This window comes from Pelodiscus sinensis, chromosome 2 (genome assembly GCF_049634645.1).
Source record: "Pelodiscus sinensis isolate JC-2024 chromosome 2, ASM4963464v1, whole genome shotgun sequence".
Lineage (NCBI taxonomy): Eukaryota > Metazoa > Chordata > Testudines > Trionychidae > Pelodiscus > Pelodiscus sinensis.
In genome coordinates, this window is record NC_134712.1 from 9,118,230 (window position 1) to 9,141,363 (window position 23,134).

The following is a 23,134-nucleotide window of genomic DNA, read 5'->3' on the forward strand; positions in this document are numbered from 1 at the left end:
TCCTGAAGAATCATCTAGCCTTTTATAAACTCAGACATATGTGGGACTTCATTAATTTACCACAGAGTAGGGCACTCTGATTATGCCTTGTGTTGTCTGTCTTCCCCTGCCCCCTGGTCTTATGGTTATATAGCACCTTGCCTTGCAAATGCTCACACAAAGCAGAAAACACTTTTGGTGAGAAGCCCTCCTTGAAGGTGTCTGTGAAATATCCAACTAGTCTGGCTTCCTAGTTGAAGACAACTGCAATTAAAACTTGTGGGCCTTTTGGATTACACAGACTTCTAATTATGAATATTTTAACTGAAGATGAGGCTGGTTGTGGGGGTGGGGAAACGCTTCCTTTGCAAAGGAGCTGTACTTTGTTGTCAAGGAAGCCAGTCTACTATTCCAGGAATGGTCCCTTAGTCAACACACATTGGCAAACAGAATAAGAGACAAGTTCATAACAAAATTATTTTTTATTCTCTGAGACATTGTGGACAGAAACATAATTACCTGCAGCTACGCAGAAATAAATTAGCGTTATCATTTGAGAGGGAACGTTGAAGGTCAAGGTTGGCGCAGGCTTGGTCAACACAGATCTCTGGCTGTGACAATATCTTTTCAATGCACTGCATTCGAATTGGGAATGGAAAAGGGGCTGCTTAGGTTTTTAAAAGAGAAGACCAGCCTCATAGATATGCAGACAGCATAGGCAAAAAAGAGAGTGTTGGAGACAGAGCAAGCAGAACAGGAAAGGAGAGGCAATGAACTGAAAGCAACAGATCTACAATAGATCTCCTAAATTGATGGGAAGAAAATCACAGAGAAGAATGGCTGGAAGCTTGTGTTCTCTATGTGGGACAGAGAGAAATGCCTTCAGTACAGAGTCAGTACACTAAATAGACATGACTAAAGAGGTTAAGATAGATGTGATGATCCTCTTTCAGCTTCTCTTAGCAGTATCTTCCATTGATCCTGCAGGTTGCAAGAATGTCCACTATGACCTTGTCTTCATCTTGGATACCTCTTCCAGTGTGGGTAAAGAAGATTTTGAGAAGGTCCGCCAGTGGGTATCTAATCTGGTCGATACCTTTGAGATTGGACCGGACAAGACCCGTGTAGGAGTGGTACGTTACAGCGACAGGCCAACCACGGAGTTTGACTTGGGAAGGTACCAAACTCGTGAGGAAATCAAAGAAGCGGCAAGGAACATTAAGTATTATGGAGGCAATACAAACACTGGGGATGCCCTTAGGTACATCAACACCTATAGCTTTTCCAAAGAGGCTGGTGGGAGGCTTAGTGATCCAACCATTAAGAAAGTGGCTATACTTTTGACTGATGGAAGAAGTCAGGATTATGTCATGGATGCAGCCACTGCAGCCCGTAAGGCAGGAATCAGGATCTTTGCTGTGGGAGTTGGTGAGGCCTTAAAGGAGGAACTGGATGAAATTGCTTCTGAGCCTAAATCTGCCCATGTGTTCCATGTCTCCGATTACAATGCCATTGATAAAATACGAGGGAAACTGAGACGACGGCTTTGTGAAAGTAAGTAGAGATAATATTACTTTAATAAACAGAATTGTAATAGGGTAATTATTGTGTGTCTCTGAAAGTCCTATACATATGCTTATCAACTCTAGTTCGGTTTTAACTGTAGGTCCTCTTCTCTCTCTTTCTTCATATCCATCCATCCACTAGTGTTCTGAATTTTCCATTCTTTAAAAAGCTACTTTACCATCAGTTGCAGTCATGGTTTGTTTACTTCTGGGTTGGATAAGCCAAAGCAACATTAACTGAGGGCCCACTTCCAGTGGGATCAAATCAGAGATAGAAGTATATGTTTTATTTATTTCTGGGAATGGAAATGATATGTTTTTCTCTATATACGATTCCACTTTTCATTTGACTCCTCTGTTCATTGTGTTGTGGTCCACTGGAAATTATTTGGCCTCCTGAAAACTGTGACTGACACTATTTAGAACTATCTACCCTCATTTTCAGGAATAATACAGATGGGGAGAAAGGAGGTATCCTAAAGTGTGGATAAAAAGAAGGGAGTTTAGTGTTATTGAACATAGGGATCTTCTCAGAGAAGGGATAGTTTACTAAATTAGTGGGTTGATTTCTATATAAAACCAAAGAGATCCAGATGGCTGGTAATGACATTTGGGAAGAGAGAAGGCAGCATTGTTAAAACTAAGAGCTAGCGGGAAATGTGCAAATTTCAGGAGAGGACACTGGTTGGACAGTTAGATCTGCTTGAGGCGTCAAATGACAAAGTGAAATTAAGATTTCTGGAGTGCGGGATAGGACAGTGTCTGCCAACGGCATGGAGGGAAGGGCAGACAGCGTGAAAGGAGCAATGACTGAATAGGGAAGCAAAGTTTCACCAGACACAGTTGTGTGTGATCCAACTCGGCTTGCCACGATGATGTATTGTCTCTCGATGTGGTGCAACTGCTCTTGCTATTTTTTTAATGAGTGAAATATTGAGGGTCCGATTAGATCTAAAGAAAAAAAAATCTCCCAATGGACAGAGCAATTTGACATTGATAAAACAGGAGAGCGAGGCTGTGGAGACATCATCAAAGGAGACAATAAGTCTGAGATCAGATAACTTTCTTAGGGTGAATAATGTAGAGGAGAACTGGTGTTTTACAGATGAAGGGGTAGGTGCGAACACATGGTTGGAATGAAGAACAATGGTGGAGCTGTAATTTCTGCACTGTACTGGCCAGCAATGGCTCTCCCAGTCCTACCTTTTACTGTAACAAAATACAGGACTATGTAGCACTTTAAAGACTAACAAGATAGTTTATTAGGTGATGAGCTTTCGTGGGCCAGACCCACTTCCTCAGATCAAATAGTGAAAGAAAATAGTCACAACCATATATACCAAAGGATACAATTTAAAAAAAATGAACACATATGAAAAGGACAAATCACATTTCAGAACAAAAGGGAGATGTGGAGGAAGGGGAGAGGTAAATGTCTGTGAGCTAATGGTATTAGAGGGGATAATTGGAGAAGCTATCTTTGTAATGGGTAAGATAGTTAGTGTCTTTGTTGAGACCGACACGTAGAGTGTCGAATATTAGCATGAATGACAGTTCAGAGGATTCCCTTTCAAGTGCAGATTTTAAAGGCTTTTGAAGCAGGATGCAGGTAATTAAGTCGTTGAGACAGTGTCCTTTCTGGTTGAAATGGCAATAAACTGTTTTTTCTTTGTGATCCTGTCTAATATCTGTTTTGTGGGCATTGATCCTTTGGCGAAGTGTCTGAGACATTTGTCTAATGTACAAAGCAGACGGACACTTTCGGCACATGATAGCATAAATTATATTTCTGGGTGCGCAGGAATATGTGTTCTTGATCTTATAACTCGGTTAGGTCCAATAATGGCATTCATGCTAAAATTCAGCACTCTACGCGTCGGTCTCAACAAAGACACTAACTATCTTACCCATTACAAAGATAGCTTCCCCAATTATCACTTCTAATACCATTAGCTCACAGACATTTACCTTCGCGCGCCCCCCCCCCCCCCCCCCGCATCTCCCTTTTGTTCTGAAATGTGATGTGTCCTTTTCATATGTGTTCATTTTTTTAAAATTGTATCCTTTGGTATATATGGTTGTGACTATTTTCTTCCACTATTTGATCTGAGGAAGTGGGTCTGGCCCACGAAAGCTCATCATCTAATAAACCATCTTGTTAGTCTTTAAAGTGCTACATAGTCCTGTATTTTGTTTCAGCTACACCAGACTAACACGGCTACATTTCTATCACTGTTCTACCTTTTACTATACTGTACAAATGTGGGGATCAGCAGTGATATGGATCCTGAGGTTTGTGCAGCAGCTATGTAACCCACATACCCACTGGGTGTGGTTCACTGTCCAATTTAGTGGTATTGAGACCCCTTACACAGAGTAAGCCTTAGGTGAGGTGCTGTAGACCCTCATGTATTATGCTCCAGAGGTCCCAGGTTCAGTTCTACTTATTGGCATTACAAGTGGGGGCTTGTCTAGAATTTCAACCAGGATGTCCCTGAAGCTCAGGATGTGCTTCCTCAGCTAGGGGAACTATGTAACTCCCACACCTACTGGGTGTGGTGCACTGTCCCATGTAGTGCAACTTAGATCACTTACCATGAGAGAATGAATTTGCTCTACAGCCTTAGCTGAGGACCAGCTTGCTTTTTCACTCAAACTGTAGAGGCTCATGCACTAAGCTCCAGAGGTCTTCGGTTCAGTTCCACTTGTTGGCATTACAGCTGCACAGAATAACTTGTTTCCGGTCTCATTGGATTTCTGTTTTGAACTTCCATTATGCCTTGCTATATTAGGCTATGATTTAACATTGTGAGTGAGTCACTGAGTACATTAATAATACTTTAGGCTTGATCTGGTACTATGGAAATAAACATTACATACTTGAAAATAATACATGCACTCAGAAGACCCTGTGTCAGTGGCTGATATTTTTACCAAACTACTCCACTTACATTCTGGACTAGAGTTAGTGACCAAATTGGGTGATGGCTTTAAATGATGGCAAGAGAAGAGATATTTCTGTACAAATTCTGGGGATGATCCATGGGTCTTCATGCTTTCAAAATAGTGTTTACAGGTGTATGATTTAGAACTGAGAGCAGGAAGATATGGAGAAGAGAAAGATATATTGCCATTGATAGGTGAGTAGGATGCTTTTCAAAGGGCGAATGTAGCCCCCTTTGGGAAAATGAGGCTCTGTTTGAAGCTAGACTCAAGAAGATCCGTGCATGCACATGGATAGTGGCTAACTGAGGTTGAGAAATGCTGTTGTTGCTTGACACTGGAAATGCTCTTGATTGAGATTTAGGAACGCAGTGGTTGGACAATGAAAATGCCCAGACTTATTAGGGCTATTTTTTCTTAAGTGCCAGCACTAGCAACAGACAAAGGTGGGGAGGGTTGGTCAGGGCCTTCCACTTTCAGAAGCAGTCCGAGGCCTCAGGAGAACTTTACTACATTTCAGAAGTTCTTTGACTCTCTGGGGGCATGCAGTCCAGTTCACTCCCATGGATCTTAATTAGCTGTACTTTTGAAACAAGCATACTTCTTGGTTAACTGCTGCTTGTGTCACTCACACACCTTCTAGGTGTGGTTCACTGTCCCATGTAGTGGCACTTGCAGTGTGAGTAGGGGTTCATGCACTAAGCTCCAGAGGTCCCAGGTTCAGTTCTTCCTGTTGGTGTTACACTTCCTGTGGTGTTGCTCTCTTATGTTTGGGTGTGTCTAGCTGGACACAACTTGGCAGGGGCAGTAATTTGTATCTTAGAATGCAGCATAGCTACAGATGCTCCTTCGTTTCTGCCAAGAAGTGTACTATGGATTTTGCAACAGGGCAAATTCTCTTCTGAGGGCTGATGCTTGCTCTGCTGGAAAACTCACTGGAAGGTGATTTTATCCCTTCCCTTCCCTCCTTGCTGGGAACTACTCACATGTCCAGCTGAGATCCTTCTGAAGCCCAGGGGCAGTCAGGATGACTGCTGTGAGCTCTATTTCTCTTCCTGGGTGTCCAGGGAATAGAGGACTTAATTCTAATGTTTACACAAAATAGATGCAGAAGTGCTGTATTAGTTACATCTAATCTATTCTGGGGTAACTAACAACAGAATAAAGTCTTGAGCTCTGGCCAGACTTTTGGGATCTTTACAAGGAATAATTTCCAAGGCAGAGTTCCAGCCTACTAGAAAATAAATGATTAAATCTTTTGCATTTTCTTTGCCCTCCTATTGGTTTATTATCCTACTTTATCTTAAGATAGTCACATACAAATAACAGCAACATAAAACAGGAGACACCAATATAAACTGAACAAAGCCTTAAAAAAAATGAAACACCCACTTCAGCAAGCTCATGTTCTTCTTATTGGCACTTTGGCATCTCTACTTCTATTTTGAGATATGTTCAAAGGTTTCTTTCTCCCAGCTCTTGCAAGAAACCTTGCTAAACAATGTCTAAATTATAGTAAAAGGCAGAAAGAAGATTACACTGATGATAGATAAAGGAAGTCATAGACATTGGAAAAAAATTGAGATCATCAGGAAATGGATAGCTCTCAGATGTAGGAGAAATTACATCTTATGAGAAACATGCATTTTAGAGAACAGAAAGAGAAATGTGGTGAATATGGGAGCCATTTCTAAATCGTGTGAGACTGAAAAAAGAGAAACAGTGAAATAGAAACTGACAAACCCGCAACATATTGTCATGTGCTGGAAGTCATTAGTGGCTTGTTTTTTGAAGGCCCTGTGCACCTACACTCTCTTTGATTTTGTTGGAGCTCTATTTTTTTCTGAAATCGGGTCATAGAGAGTGTCTATGCGTCTACACTGCACCCTTACCTTGAAATAAACCATACAGTTTGCACTATGCAATTATGCAAAATGCATAGCTTATTTCAAGGTAATTTCGAAACAGCTTATTTTGAAATTTGGCACTGTCTACACAGCACCCAATTTCAAAATAAAGGGCTATTCCAAAATTTCCCTTAACCCTCATGGAATGAGATTTACAGGGGTGTTGGAATAGCAACCCCGTTATATTTCGAAATAATGGGTACGGTAAAAAGACACAGAATAGCTATTTTCGGGAATAGCGCCACAGTGTAAACATAGCCAGAGGGGCCTGATACAAAAGCCATTTTCATGGACTCCAATGGGAATCTGATGAGGCTCTTAGTTGTGAGGTAAAAGATAGGACACTTATCCTTTGGGTGACATTATCTTTTTTTGGTGTTTACTTGGTAAAGGACTGTGAAGGAAAGGTCTGCCAAAAACCTGGGCTAACACTCAGCAGGAATGCAGGTGAAGCACAAAAAGCCCTTCTGAGATGTCAGGTTTATTTATAGGCTTTTTCTGGTGCAAACAAAATAGATTACCAGAGAATTTCACCATGTTCCCCTCAAGCAGCTGAATAGCCTGTAAGTACCAAAACCATGTGTCCTGGGCAGATTTTGTGTATCTTGGGCTTCTTGTTCTGGCTTCTAAGCAAGCAGCTGGCTCCACCCAGCAAGGGATCCACCCTTTTAACACTCTGGGGCTGCTTCTTTTTTTGCCTGGCACCCTTGCATAAGTGTAGACAAGGTGTGGAGGCACGTTGGGTACCCCCCGATCCTGCACCCTGCCTGCAGCAAGATGAGACTCCGCCAAGCAGTAATATAGAAAGGGCTTATTGCTCCTCATAGACATGATGTGGTTTCAGGAGTCAGGGCCAGGATGCATCAGACCCCTTGAATTAGGGGGTCCATTGTCAACACTAGACCCTCAGCCTTCAGCTAAGGCTGCTTCCTTCATGTCTTCCAGCCAGCAACTACCCCTTCCCCCAAAACCTCCCTTCCTTTGTTCCCTGCCTGTCCTCAACCGGTCGGGTCTTTTTGCCTACGTGACTTAAGGCAGCTGTCCTGCTGGGCAGTGCTACAGGTACCGGCCAGTAGGGGTCAACCCCAGCCCACACACAGCCACCAGCGGATGCCCAGAGGGTATAGCCTGCCCACTACATCACACAAGCACAAATCCAAATGGCATCATTCTACATCCACTATGCATAGGTATAACTGGTTACATGAAGCGTTCAGGTGCAGATGAAAGCCTGGGGTTTCCTCCAGTTGCCCTTGGCTCAGGGATGTACTCCCACACAGGTGACAACACTACCACTCTAGAGCACAGTGTTGGGAGTTGACTTCCCTCTCGCTGCCAGGGCTGGCAGAGTTACTTGCTAGGCACATCATGGTATTTGGATGATAGGGTCCTGGAAGCAAACCAGGTCTGTAGGGAGCCCTTCATGGTGCACGAAAGGTACATCTGCATTGGAAGAAAAGACAGTGGCAGCTGGCCTACTTTAGCTAAGTTGGGCTCGAGACGCAGGACTAAAAATGGAAAAGTAAGAGCCCCAAAGTTTGGGTTCTATCCTGAGCCCAAACATCTACAGCACAATTCAACAGCCCCATAGGACTGTACCTATGCCCTGAAATCCTGAAGCATCGATGCAGACTATAGGGACAAAAGGGCTTTTTCTGTTCCTGTAGGAACACCACTTCCTCAAGCAACAGTTGATAGGTTAGAATCATAGAGCTGGAAGAGATCTCAGGAGGTCATCAAGTCCAGACCCCTGCCCAAGACAGGACCAATCCCAACTAAATCATTCCAGCCAGGGCTTTGTCAAGATAAGACTTTAAAACCTCTAGGAATGGAGATTCCACCATCTCCCTAGGTAATCCATTCCAGTGCTTCATCACCCTCCTCGTGAAATGGGCTTTCATCAACCTAGATTAGATATTAGGAGGTTTAGGTTGGATATTAGGAAAAATATTTTCCATTGATGTAACGGTGCACCCTGGGGGTTAAATAAGCATAGCTGAATCAGTCAGCGGTATGGATATTTCACACCCCTAAGCTCCATAATGAAGTTAACCTCCATTTTAAGACCTACGTCTCTTTTAAAACTCTGGTTTTGGAGCCATAGCTAGGACTTAGATGATGCATGAGCTTTAAACTGGCCCTCTGCCCAGGGGAATAATTTTATCCAGGAGTTATTATGTTGTATGAGATTGATTTCCATCAATAAGTATCTCATTTTTGACCAGGTACTAAAATTCATTCATACCGAAATCTTAGGTCTGACATTTGCCTGAGACCTAGGCCAATTCACTTGTATATTCATATAGATCAAAGTAATTGTTGATGGTGTAATTGGAGTTTAAGTTCATGAAATCTACTGGGATGTCACTTGTATTAGTTTCACTTATCTGTATGTTGTTATGATGTAGTAGCAATCATTATATTATCTATCCTTCTGTAGATATATATATATAACCCATCAAACCAAAAAGCCTTGTGAAATGTAAATTAAGAATTTTAACAGAGAAGTGCTAATTTCAAAGCCAGTGGTATTGTGTGTGATGGCTGGAGATCAAAAGACTCCAAATACATTCCTCACTCTCCACCCTCTATGTGGGTATCGACATGGTCAGCTTGTTTTCTGTGAGAATAAGTTAAAGGTATGGATTCAAGGAAAGATCCCTTATCTATGGACTGCTTGGATTCTTACAGGGAAGTGTAACAGATGCTAAGTGGAGATCCCCAGAGACCATCTGGGTACCTTGAAAAGACTTTGGAGAAATAGGCATTTTATTACATCACTGCCACCATTTTGAATTGCAACGTGTGACTCACCTGTGCATATATTTGTATCTGTTTTAATCACTCACTTACTCTCTAAGTGAGTTTACTATAGAATTGACTGCCAGCATTGTCTTTGGTATAAGAGCTAGAGACCCAATTGATCTGGGGTGTCTCAGGACTGTAAGCTGCCTAAATGTGATGTGATTTTTGGTGTAAGTAACTATTTTATCACAAAGTCCAATTTGTCTGGGCCCCAAGATGGACTGAAGAGTATGAAGGGGACTGTCTGACTCCGTTGTGAGACTGTTACAGTAATCCAGGAGTTAAGATTTGGCACTGGCTTGGTGAATTCTAATGACAGAACCCACCACCAGTTTGGAGTGTCTGCCTGTTTTCTGCCTGCCTGCCCTGTGGTAGGCATCCATGACTGTAAGCCACTCTGGACAGGCCATTTCCCACTTTACAGCAACAAGACATTCCACCCAGTGGCAAGTTTATAACAATATTAAAGAGCTTTTCTGTAAATGAATTCAGGCCTCGTTTTGTCCTCACATGTACTGTACACACAGACTACACACAGACATAATAATTAAAGTACATCACATTGCACTGGTCTGCTAAGAATATTCCTCCCTCCATGCAGAGCACAGCTTGATTTATAAGCATGGGTTATTTTTGCTAGTAAATTGTAGGGTTAGTGTTTCAATCTCACCAGGGGCTTTACGAGTTACATCCAAAGGCCAAATTCTCCGCTTTCCAACTGGTGATCTGTTTGGAATGTAGTGCAAAAGTATTGGAAAGATGTTGGACATCAAGACAGACTTTTTATTTTGCTCACTAATTGGTTGCTTTGAAATGCAAATGAAGGACTGTAACAAAGTCCATTTTACTAATGCCCTATTGATACCTTACAAAAGATGAAATAGAATATGTGCGTGTGCTGCCAAAAGTCTCCCAATAATCAGAGAACTTGCCACTGTTGAATTCATGGGCCCCCAAGATCGGAAATATTGAGAGGACATTTCCAGCAGGATAACCTGCCCTGATATACCATTCTTCATCCTTTGTATGTCCTACACTGTTGCATTGTATTCTTGTACAATGTTAGACAGATACAGACTTCCTCTCTAGAGATGGCTGCATATGGGGGAAACTTTTTTGCCTTGATTTACACCCTGAGTAACTTTATTATTCAGATTTAAGTTGTGTGAGAGCTAGGTCATAACTTGATCCATATGCTGAGAAATACTTTGAATTTTTTTTTTACTATATATAGTCAGGCTGTGTCTTCATGGCCAGAAAGGGGAGGAGGGTTTGCAACAAGATAACTAACGTGTGTAACATCTTTTAACGGAAAAATCACTGTAAAATCCTCATGCAGAAAAACTGCTGGCACTTGTTACGATGATGTAACTAGACAAAGCCAACACTATGAACCACACCTGGATTTCCCCTTGTCAAATGACATCACAGTAAACAGCCTTGCCTACACTGGGATTTTTACAGTGAAATAAATGTCCGAGGTCTCTGTGAAAAAACACTTTTTCTGGCAGTGACAAAACAGTCTCTGTGTAAACAATTTTGATACTGTACTGCAGGCAGCATGGTGCAGAGGACTAAACTGTGAATTTGAATCCAGAAAGACTCTAAATTCTAGTGTTAGTTTGGGAAAATCAATGTAATCCTTATGGGTATGTCTACACAGCAGGGCTTAATTCAAAATAAGCTACGCAAATTGAGCTACGTCAGTTACATATCTTATTTCAAAATAGGGAGCGTCTCAACAGCACTTATTTCAAAATAGAGCACTCTTCCTCCAACTTCCCTTACTTCTCGTACAATGAGGATTACAGGAATCAGAAAAAGAAGCCTGTTAATTCTAATTTATTTCGCAATAACGAGCTTTCTATTTACACTATGAGTTGAATCAGGGTGTTTAAACTGGTGTGGGCCCAGAATCAGGACTCACACCAGATCTTACCTCTACTTTAAAATACGTATTATTCTGTAAATCAAGCAATTCTTAGTTTCCATAGCTACTCAATCCGGCAATTGTATTTACATTGGACGGTTGTGGGCATCAGCCTCAGTATTTTTCCATAACACAGTCTTACATACTCCGCATGTATCTATGTGGCACTCATCATCCAGCTTTTCAAGTTCATAATATTTTCATTTATGGGGGACAATTCCCATTTAGAGGTCTATTGTCAGGCATACATTATGTTTTGAGCGGTTGCTTCCACTATTTAACTATCTTTCCATGTTGCAATCAAGTCTTCACCTGAGAAAGAAATGGGTTATAATCCCTTTCTTTTCATCTTTCCCTGAACATTGTGATAAATGGACCCATGAAAACCAAGGAACTGTGTTACCAAATGCTGCAGTCTGTTGACTCCGTGCAGCACAGAGATAGGGTTGCCAGGTGTCTGGTATTGAACTGGACAGCTTGGTATTTGCACCTTCTATCTGGTAAAAAAAAAAAAAAAAAATCAGAAAATACCGGACGTCTAAAATGTCTGGTATTCTATTTTTCCTGAGGCCCAGTTTGGGTGCTTGACAGAACTCCTCTAGGGTGGAGGGAGAGGGGAGTGGCCTGGGTATTAAAGGGGCCATGGCTATATTTCAGTCTTTTTTTTTTTCTCACCTTTTTGTTTTTGTTTTTGCTCAACAGATTTTTTTTGGGGGGTGGGGGGGGGTTCGGTATTTTTTGTGAAACCATCTGGCAACCCTACACAGAAACAATGTACTAAAGACAAGCTAGTGGCTGAAGTACACTTAACAGTCCAGGGAAGGAGACAGAGCAGTTTTACTCAGTGTCCTTGAAGACACCTTTGCTGGGAGTTGCCTTTTCTGCTGAGGCAGGCAGAATAGAATCTATGGGTACGTCTAGACTACATACCTCTGTCGCCAGAGGCATGTAGATTAGGCTACCAGACATAGTAAAACGAAGCGGCGATTTAAATAATCGCCGCTTCTTTTAAATTTACATGGCTGCCGCGCTGAGCCGACAAACAGCTGATCAGCTGTTTGTCGGCTCAGCGCGATAGTTTGGACACGCGGGTGTCAACATCAAAGGTATTTGTCGACCACCCAGGTAAACCTCATCCCAGGAGGCTCATAAATTCATTTTATGTCAGTGATCTTTGAATTTGTGTGTGTGGGGGGGGGGGGAGTGTATGTGGAGGGGCATTGTGTTTTGGAGGGATTCATTTTTTAATCACGAAAACTTGCTAAAAATCTATTTTGTCCATATATTCACAAACATTGAAAATATTTCTATTAGTAATAAATGAAATTTGCAGAAATTTGCTTGAGAATTTATTACAATTTGATTTATAACAATGTGTGTTATTTATATTTTGACACATAATGTTGACTATTTGTGTTTTAACGATTTATAAAGGTTTAACTTTCTGACTCTCCGTCTCAACTGTCTGTCTGACCCCCACAATAATTTCCTGCAACGGTGAAAACATCAATGGATACAAATCTAAAACAATGTTAGGCCCTGATTCAGAAAGTACATACTTAATGGAACTTAAGCATGCCGTTACAGTTAAGCACATAGCTAAGGACTTTCTTGACTTGATGTCTTAGACTGACACACCAAAGTTTTCAAAAATGGGTGTCTACATGTAGTCCTCTAAGTTCATATTTAGGCATGTAAGTTTTTGTCCCAGTTTTAAAAAATTCTAAGCAACCAGCAGCTCTACAAAAGGTGTATGAGACTTGCTGGATGCTCAGAACATTTGAAAAATCAGGCCACTTTTTTGGGGACACTAAAATAATGGATGGGATGCAATTTGAGGCCCCCATTTTTTAAGTTCTTGCCCTAATGCTCTTTAAGGTGAGGACTATCTTCTAATATGTTTCGATAATTGGGGGGCTGAAATCTGAACCTGGTGAGTTAGTGGCCTGCCACCCAATGGGGAGAGGCAGTGGCTGGGGTAGAGGAAACCTGGGTTCCAACCCAGTGCCCAGTGAATAATAGCTCAGATATGTGTCCTAAGGGTGGGTCCCCTTATACCTGTCCTATGGGGCACTTCCTACCCTATCTTTGAGCCCTCCCTTACCACAATTGGTCATTTTCTGGATTTCTCCTGGACTTCTTTCTGACTGCACTTGAGAGGGTCTTCCTCGCTCAGCTGGGGCTCATTTCTGGCTTCTGTGGAGTGAGTGGCTTGAGAAAGTTTGGCAGTAGGGCTTGGAAGACCTTGAAGAAGGCCTCGCCAACCAGCCAGGGACCCTAACCTGGTAAAACAGTAGCTCTGGAACACGTGATGAAGTAAGCCATCGTTCATGTCTAAGCCCTGCCTCCCATGTTTTGAATTGTTCTTTAACCTTCAGTACACTAGTGTCGGGCCGTACACCACATCACAGGCCCTACTGATGGGCAGTCATTCGTTGCCGAGTATGATCATCTTCCATGGGAGTTATGGACTGATAACTCAGTGGCTGATCAGGCTGATCTTTGAACCACAAGTTCTATGGTGGTGAAGACAGATGTTTCCAGGTACAGCAGGAGGCTGTTGACCATGACTAGAAGCCAGTTTCTCCTTCCTCCCCTTCCCTTTTTCAGCATGGCAGAGGGAAAAATCCAAAATGCAGGGGGCCATTGCATAGGACTTGTCTCCATCTTGAGCGATACTGGGCGAGTGTGTCTCAGGTGTCAATGTCAATGTTGCACTTCTTTAAGTTATCCTTTAGCAAGTTCTTATAAAGCTTCCATTGTCCTCCCATGTTATGGTATCCTCCTTTCATCTGACAAAAGAGGACCTGTTTCAAGAGGCAATGATCTGGCATCTGAACAGCATGACCAGTCCAGCAAAGTTGCTGATGGATGATCATTGTCTCAATGCGGGTGGTCTTTGCCTCTTCCAGAACACTGATGTTAGTACACCTGTTTTCCCATTTGATCTTCAAGATGTTGCAGAGGCAGCGTTGGCGATACCTCTCAAGGACTTTCAAGTGATGTCAGTAGATTGTCAGGTTTCAGACCCATACAACAGTGTTGGGAGAATGATGGCTTGATGGACAAGAAGTTTGGTGTCTGTTCAAACATCATGATCTTCAAAGACCCTGTGCCATAAACGAACAAAGGCTGCACTGGCACAGCTCAGATGATGCTGGATTTCCATGTCAATATCTGCCCTGCATGAAAGTCAACTTCCAAGGTAGAGAAAATGATCTCCAGTGCCTCTCTCTTGATTTTAATAGACGGGGTGGAAGAACCCTCCTTTGGAGTGGGCTGGGGGAGCACTTTGGTTTTTTTGATTTTGAGCATAAGACCAAGGCATGCATAAGCATCAGGAAACACACTAAAGATAGCCTGAAGATCTTCCTTGGAGTACACAAAAACTCAATTTGATTTTTTTTAAATAAAAGATATGGCCTAATTCAAACAGGAATTAATTTAGGGAAGTCTTGAGTCTGGACTTCCCTGAAATAACTGGACGTCCCTCGATCTTCCAGAGTTAGATTTAGCGAGTCTAGTTAAGACTTGCTAAATTGATCTCAGAGGGCAACCCTACAGGCATCTGGTACTCCTGCTCTTGTGAGAAGTAAGGGAAGCCGAAGGGAGCATTTACTTCCGTTGGCCTCCTGCTGTGGGGATGGCGCCAAGCTCGCCTTAAGATAAGCTGACTCCAGCAATGTATTTTACATCATGATGATTTAATAGCATAGGGTTGAGAACCAATCCCTATGGGACACCATTAAAAACACATATTCTCTGTGATGATTCCCTATTTGCTATTATATTTTGAGAGCTATTAGCTAGGTTGTTTATAATCCATTTAACACGTGCCATGTTAAATGTTCTATTTCCCTGGTTTCTTATGCCATGCAGTTTCATGCCAAATGGCATACAGAAATCGAAAATGTATCCTATTGACTGACAGTATTACCATTATCAACAAAACTTCTGATCTTATCAAAAACAGACGTCAAGTTAATTTGCTGAAATCTGTTTTCCATAAGCCCATGTTGACTGGCATTAATTACATTATTCTCCTAGAATTCTTTGGTAATTGAGTCCCATCTCAACTGTTCCATCATTTTATTTTTACAGCTTGATGGGCTTATAATCACCTCAGTCTTTCTGGGTATAACTAAGGCATTTATCAAACTGCACCTGGGCTAGGAAAATCAAGCTGGATTCATTCTTTCTCTGGCAATCATCACTATTAACACGTTTTCCACAGGCCATATATGCCATATATTCCGTTACATATATGCCATTTTGATGTTTCAGAATGATGCTTGGGGAACCCCTTTATTGTCTCCCAAACATGCTTTCAGCTACATCTGAAAACACATGATATTCAAGGGAGATTGCACAGGGCAGAATTCAGCATCACAACTGGAACTCAGCTAATTATTCTGTGGCAGCTGAATGAGAAGAACAGGACGGATCTCACACTCCCAGGGGCAACTCTGCCAACCTAATGTAGTTAGAACTTTTCAGGTGATTTAAATCAGATCTGGACCTCATATGTAGGAGCCCAATGTCTGCGAGTCTGTAACGCTGATGTACACAGCCCCGCCCCCAGGCTGTGTACGTCAGCGTCCCATCCCCCTTCCCCTCCCGCTGTGGCACTCAGCTGAGTGCTGCGCCCCTCAGCCGATCTGCTGCAGGGGAGCCAGCGGTACAAGCAGCCGTTTGGGCTTCCCTGCAGCGGGAGGGGCAGGGGGAATGGGGCGGTGATGTAACTGGTCCCGCCCTCTGGCCGTGTATGTCACCGCCTTGCCCCCTCCCTCACGGCAGCCCAGCTGAGCAGGCAGCACTCAGCCGAGTGCCACGGTGGGAGGGGAAGGGGAAAGGGGCTGGGGAGAGACGGAGGGGGGAGAGAGGCAGGAGGAGGAGGAGAAGAGAAAGGGAGAGTGAGAGGCAGGAGACGGAGAAGAGAAAGAAAGAGATGGAGAGAGAGGCAGAAGGCAAGAGAGGCAGAAGGTGGAGGAGAGCTGAGAGAGAGGGGGAGGCAGTAGGAGGAGAGAGAGAGAGAGAGACACGAAGCGAGAGACCAGAGGCTCAGGAGAGAAGACCGACGTGGAGGAGAGACCTGAAAATCCCGTCTTATGACGGGCTAATTGTCTAGTCGTATATATAGTAGCCCAATGTCTGTGACTCTGTAACGCTGTTGTGTTTGGTGTTGCCTCTGGGCGGCGCAGTTGCCTCCGTAAGGTCCTTTCCCTCCTGCCATGGCACTTGGCTGACTTCTGTGCTGCTCAGCCAGTCTACTTGTGCCACTTACTCCTGTGTGGCAGCCCAGCTAAGCAGCACAGAAGTCAGCCGAGTGCCATGGCGGGAGGTAAAGGGGGGTGGGGCGGTGACGTTCATGGCCGGGGGAGGGGCCTGGTGCTTCTGTCATGCCCTTCGCCTCCTGCTGTGGTGCTCAGCTGGGCCGCCACACAGGAGCCAAGCGAGTGCTGCATGGACACCATGGAGCCCAAAAAGAAAGAGAGAGTGAAAGGCAGGACAGGGAGGAGAAGAGAAATGGAGAGAGAGGCAGAAGGCGGAGGAGAGCTGAGAGAGAGAGAGGGAGGCAGTAGGAAGAAGAGAGAGAGAGAGACGGAGCGAGAGTCTGGAGACTCAGGAGAGAAGAGCGAGATAGAAAGGGAATAAGACGTGGAGAAGAGACCCGAAAATCCTGTCTTATGATGGGCTATTGGCTAGTTAGTAAGAGTCAGTTAACAGGGGGAATCACCACCCTTCCAGCCTCGCCCTTCAGAGTAGAATGGCTCTTTTGAGGCAGGTTTTTCAAAGGCCTCTGGCCTCAGCCTGATGCTACACCCATTAAATTGAATGGGTGGTTTGCTACTGACTTCAGAATGAACTGTGGTAGGCCAGCAGCGACCATTTTGGAAAACCCCAGCCTCATTGCCCATGCATAGCCCTACATAGGCCTTAAGTCAATGCAACGAGGAGTCCAGACTAACAGATTCAGACTAACACGGCTACCCCTCTGATACTTAAGTCAATGGTTTTCAAACTATGGGTCGTGACCTGTACTAAGTTGTGGAATGTCAGGCCCTGAATCCTGTTGCCGCAGGATGAGCAGTGGGGGTGCTAAGGCAGGTTTCCTGCCTGTTCTGGCACTGCACCCCAGAAGTGGCCAGCAGCAGGCCCGGCTCCTAGGTGAGGGCAGGGGCAGAAGAGTGCACAGGGCTCTGTGCACTGCCCCTGTCCTGAGCACTAGCACTGCACTCCCATTGTCTTGGAACCTGCTGTTGTCTGCTTCTGGGGCGCAGCATGGTCTGTAGTGCCAAGACAAGAAGGAAGCTGCTTAGCATCTCCACTGTACTGCTGACCGGGAGCTGCTGGAGGTAAGCCCGCCTCAGCCCTGTCCTCCCCCCGCCAAAGCTGAAGCCCTTTCCTACACCCTCAAGACTCTCATCCTCAGCCCCACCCCGGACCCCACACTTTAGTCAAATTACATTGGGTCATGGGCATCAATGATTTTCTTTAACTGGGTCATGAGAAAAAAAGTTTGAAAGCCCACTGGCTTAGGTCACACATGCAAATGAGTTTGGCAGTCGGCCTCTCATTGCAGTGGGAGTGATGTCCGGAGAACAGCTACTGCACAGTGCGGCACAGTTCTGCGCAGCTGGCAGCCTGCATGGCATGGCAGAGCAAAAGGAGCTGCGCATCTGGAGTGAGGATCTTTGCTGGGACACCTGCAGAGCAGCTCCTAGCACGAGGATGTATTTTCTGCAGGAGGGATTGGCCCCTGGATCTGACCGAGAACCGAATTTAGCCTTGGCTGGGTGTGAGTTGTCACACTGCAAAGCTCTACCCGAATTATTGTGTCCTCACTGGTACCACGCTGCCTCCTGTGTGATGTTAGGCCCTCGGAGGAGGTTCTCAGTGCTGCGGTGAGCTGAGGTGCTCTATGATTCATTCCCAGGGAATTGCAGGGCACTTGTCTGTCCTTCTAGGCATGAGGAGGAATTTCAGGGCGGTATTGGAGAGCTATCAGCACTGCAGTGATCTAGCTGGCATCCTCACTGCACAGTGGGCATGTTACAATGCACGTGAAAGAGATTTGCCCAGCAGTGTGCAAGAGACTTATCAGTCACACAGTCTCACAGTGACGGCAGGGTGGCATATGCCCAGGTCAGGGGCAGACGCTAGTAAGCCAGAACCATGCAAATAATTTATCACAGCAATTAGAATGCAGGCATCTGTTTTCTCATACTGTCATAACAAGTGGTTGGCTTTTGTTTGCAATTAATTAAATCTTTGTCGGTCATAATGGCAGCAAAATCTCTCTACCTGTATCTCATCAGAGAAGCCGCCCCGCTTTGTATAGTGCTTTGCAGTCTAATTAGATTCCTGAGACGTGTAAACAACATCTGATCAGCCAGCTCGTGTGGAGACCCTTGTAACCCAAAATGCACTAAGGAGTGGGTGGGCAAAGATTTTTCAGAGACTATTCACACTGGCCTGCCAGATCATGTGATCCAGGTAGTCCAGCAGATGTAGGGCTCTGATGTGTCACAAGAAAGACAAGGGTGCCTGCAAATTGTGTAGGGCCAATTGTGCATTTGTCTGTAACAGGATGTGTAGAGAATTCTTTATGATATCAGCTGCTGATTTCCCTGCACTGTATAAAGGCCTCTGGATTGGAACAGCAAGTCAGGATGGGTGAGTGCTAGCAGAGCTGCATGAGGACCAATTGAGAATGGCTCCGCCTTTGTAGAACTGCATATCTCCTCACAATACGTCCTTTGGCTCTGCTCATCTTCTTGATAGCAAGCGTAACTGCAGATGCGCTGCTTACTTACACATATCTAACTCTACCTGGGCTCTTGGTAAACCCGTGACCTCAATTAATACCCTGTGGCAGTGATTTCCATCGCTTAATATTATATTTTAAAGACATTTCTATCCATTTCACATTATTTTCTTTGCTTAATACATTGGCAGGCACCACAGTCTTCATTATGTAAACAGGCATACAGGAGTCTTTTTAATCCATGGAATGCTCAAAATTATGAATCATTATCAACTACAGTTAGCTTGTCCTGCCCTGGGGTTTTCCTTTACACTGCAGCTTTTAAAATCCTTCTTGTAACTTCTTATTTAGTTAAATATACTGTTTTGGGTACATACCACTTACATCTGAATACAACCTATAACCCCTAAATAAGTGGAATTAGTGGTTGGCTTACTATACCCTTTCGCCACATTCTGTAACCTAGTGTTTTAGCTTATTTTGTGTCTCAAGTAATTTGGCTTTGGATATATTTCTCCTGCTAGTTACGGACGGCCTGTGATAAAAGAGATTGTCATTTTTTCAATTTTCTGCCCCCTTGGTGCTGTTTTTCATGGGCATATGACTTGGTTATAAAATCTCGTGCCATGCTAAAGCTTCTAAAAGAAGCTCTTAGTCTCCCGGGAACAAAACCACTTTTCCTTAATCAAATTCTATGGCAGTTGCTCTGGCAACTTGGAAGTTATTAATGCTCTCAATTCAGACTATTACTGAAGGAATGGCAGGGATCTGGATGTTTTCTTGGACCATAGCTTAATGACTTAAGGCCTGATTTTGTCATCAGTACTCAGGGTAAAAAGTTCCTTACTACTCATTTAATTTGTGGAGTAAGATATTGGTGTAAGGGTACGTCTACTCTGCACAGCTATTTCGGGATTCCGGAGGGGTCCCAAAATAGCTACCCCAAGTCTACACAAGCTGCCCATTATTTCAAAATTTCTTGAAATAACAGGGACACTATTTTGCCATCCTGGTAAACCTTGTTGCATGAGAGATAAAGGCTAGCTCAAAACGGTGTGTTATTTTGAAATTTGGTGCTGTGTAGACGCACCAATTTTCAAAATAAGTTATTCCGAAATAGATTCGAACTAAGACACGCAATGTGCATAGTGCAAATTGCGTATCTTATTTCGAGTTTAGGATGCTGTGTAGACGCACCGTAAGAGTGAAGCCTCCAGTGTCAGGTCGGTTATTAAATCAAAATGGCCAGGCTCCTATTAAACCCTGATTCTTCATTGCTTTGTAGTTATTTACACCTGGGTCAATAGGTGTGCGTCTCAGAGATGAAGTGACTTGCTTAGCATCTCCTAGCTGGTTACAGGCACACCAGCACTCATTTCCAGTTCTTCACCCTGTCACCATTGTGTCAGCCATTGAGGAAGCAGTCAAACAAGCTTCCACTTGACCCCCTTCCAGTGGACCTCAGGCCTGATTTGAGGGGACAATCTTTGCGCTGCCAAGAGGGCAGTTTCCATGCTTTGTCTTCTCCACTGAGGAGGAGGCTGGCTTGCCAGCTGAGGTGGCTTTCACCAGATTAGCCCAACTAGGAGGCCATGAAAGCACAGGCCTACCTATAGCGCTGATAAAATTCCCAGCTCCTTGAGGAACTCAGGGAGGCTTTTCACCCAATGCCCCCTTGGGCTCCCAGGGGCATAGGGAGAACACACCAAGCTGGACCAGCCCTTAGGAACACACAGATTGCTCTCCTCCTCTGTGGTGGAGGCCAAAGCTGAGAGATGGTGAAGCTATGGTCTCTGCCTCCTCCCCGAACACCTGCCTTGTAGCTCTCACTGCAGAGTTCATGAGCAAGGAGTCATCAGTGAGCCATGGGGAATGGAGGAATGATGATTGTGCTTGGCTCTGTGAGGATGCAAGAGCAGCAAAGGCACCTTGTCTCTTCCCCCATGTGCACATCTCTTTGGGGCTCAGTCTAGCACTTAACAGGCACCCCGAGTTTTGCCCTACACCAACTACAAAGGCCGATCATTTCCCTTTCACTCCAGATCCGAACCCCAGTTAAGGGCCAATTGATGCCAAGCAGTCAGTGTGTACTGACTGTACCATGGTAAGCTAATTCATGCCAGAGTAATACAGACTATAATTGGGCATGATGGGCTCTTTCTTCTTCTCTTTCCTTGTTCTTTCCAAATAGAATCCCTTTCCAAATAGAATCCCCATCTGCCCACAAAATGTACAAGAAAAAATAGTTGCCAAGAAGTGTGTTTTCCCCACCACTTTGCTCCTAGAAGGGGTTTTCCTTGAGAGACTGAAAGATTAATGCCAGGAAACTCTCGGTGACTTATTATGCATTTCCAAACACTGAAACAGGCTGTTGCTGTAGGGCTAAGTATGTCAAGTAGATAGAGGGCAGGCAGAAGACTGACTGGTTAGTTTCAATTTGTTTAATCCTGGGGAGCCTACCTCCATTACTGAATGCTGCAAAATGGGGCAGGACATTGATATCAATTAAGTAGAGTAGCTAAGCAAGCAGTAGATAAAAACCTGCGATCTGATCATCCAAGTGTGGTTAGGTGTCATCTCTTATGTATTTATTTCAGATTCCAGGCCTCCTGCTGACGCTGGAGTCTCCTGATATGAAATTAGTCTCTTTGGCAGAAAAAGGCCCATTCAGTGAAAAGTCAGTCCCTTCCCGCCTCCCATGCTACACCCAGCTCCCTTTATAGCTGCAGCTCCGGGCTTCTTTTTTTAAACTGCTTGAGAATCAGGCTGTCAATAGAGTACAGCTACTAAAATCTACGGACTGTAGCCACAGCGGTCACCAACCCTGCTATTCATGTTGGGTGGGTCTGTGGTCTGCTAGGGGAGTGAAGCACCCAGATTTCAGAATAGCAAGGGAGGTGGCTGGGAGTATACCACTTGATGTTCAATTTTGCATTTGCAGGGCAAATGTGTGCCTGTCAGTCACTATGTGTGTATGTATAAATAGCATGTGCAACTATAAATTAATTTAAGCTCTTTTATTCTAAAGGTTCTATAAGATTTTCCTGGTCCTGGAAGGGAATATAGAAAAGTAGCTGATTTATGGAAAAATATTCCCATGCCTGGCTGTAAATCAGCTGCCTGCTTTGGAGATAAACTTTGGGGAGCATATTCAGACAGGAGAGTGACTCTTGTCGTGAGACTCCCAGCGTCAGAACTATGTTGGGAACAACACTCAAGTTTGTACATGTCCCACACTGATACAGAAGGCAGAGGACGGCTTGGGCACAGCACACTGAAATCAGACTCTACTTGTACACCCCAAATGTTTGGGGTTGTGTTGCCAAAGAGCATTGCATAATGTACGCCATTGCTACATCAACGTTGTTGCTCCAGTGCGGCATGTCTGATGAAGGTGCTCTATGGCAGCTGTGGCCAACCCACGGCTCGTGAGCTGCATGCGGCTCTTCCCAGGGTGTGGCTCACGAAGATGCTCCCGTGGCTCGTGAAGCAGACCCTGCGCCCCAGAAAACGGCCCCTGGCTCCCTGTGCTCACTAGGGCAGGAGAGCCATCCGGTGCGGCCATTAAAAGTGGCATCTTCAAGTCTGACGGGAGCCTGATGTGGCCAAAAAGCCTCTAAACGCGTTTCTTAAAGGGGCAGGCCTTTTTTTTTTTTGGTCACGACAACTTTTCCCCCTGGCTCTTAATGCTATAGTCACAACTATTTTGGCTCTTTCCCTATAATGGGTTGGCCACCCTACTCTATGCCAATAGCAGAGTTTTCTCCCTCCAGCATAAAGAAACCACCTCTGTGAGCAGCAGAAGCTGTGTCTGCAGGAACAGCTCTTCCACTGGCATAGTGCTGTTCACATGAATGCTTGTGTCAGTATAATTTATGTCACTCGGGGGTGGTTTATTCATACCCCTGCATGACCTAAATTATGCTGACAGAAGCTGTAGTGCAGACATATCTAAGGCTATGTCTAGACTGAACTGCTTTTCTGGGATACCAGAGGTATCCCGGAAAAGCAATTCTGCATCCAAGGAGCGTGTCTGCTTTTTCAGAATTTTTTTTGAAAAACCAGGCGTAATCTTTCCTGTAATTCCTGTATACCTTGTTTTACGAGGAAGAAGGGATGTGTCAAAAGAGGACATATTTCTGAAATTTGGCACTGTGTAGACATGCCAAATTTTGGAAAAGCCTCTTTTGACAGTAAAGTGGAAAAATATACACAATTTGTTCTACACAAATAGTTT

General features: G+C 44.2%; 1 protein-coding gene across 1 annotated transcript in view; it reads left to right on the forward strand.

The window, feature by feature from the left end:
* The window catches only part of COL22A1 (collagen type XXII alpha 1 chain), a 310,548-nt gene that overhangs the window by 36,737 nt on the left and 250,677 nt on the right, over positions 1 to 23,134 (forward strand). Inside the window, exon 4 of the mRNA XM_075920074.1 lies at positions 967 to 1,533. Within this exon, the coding sequence (XP_075776189.1) occupies positions 967 to 1,533 (567 nt within the window). The remainder of the gene's footprint in view (positions 1 to 966; positions 1,534 to 23,134) is intronic.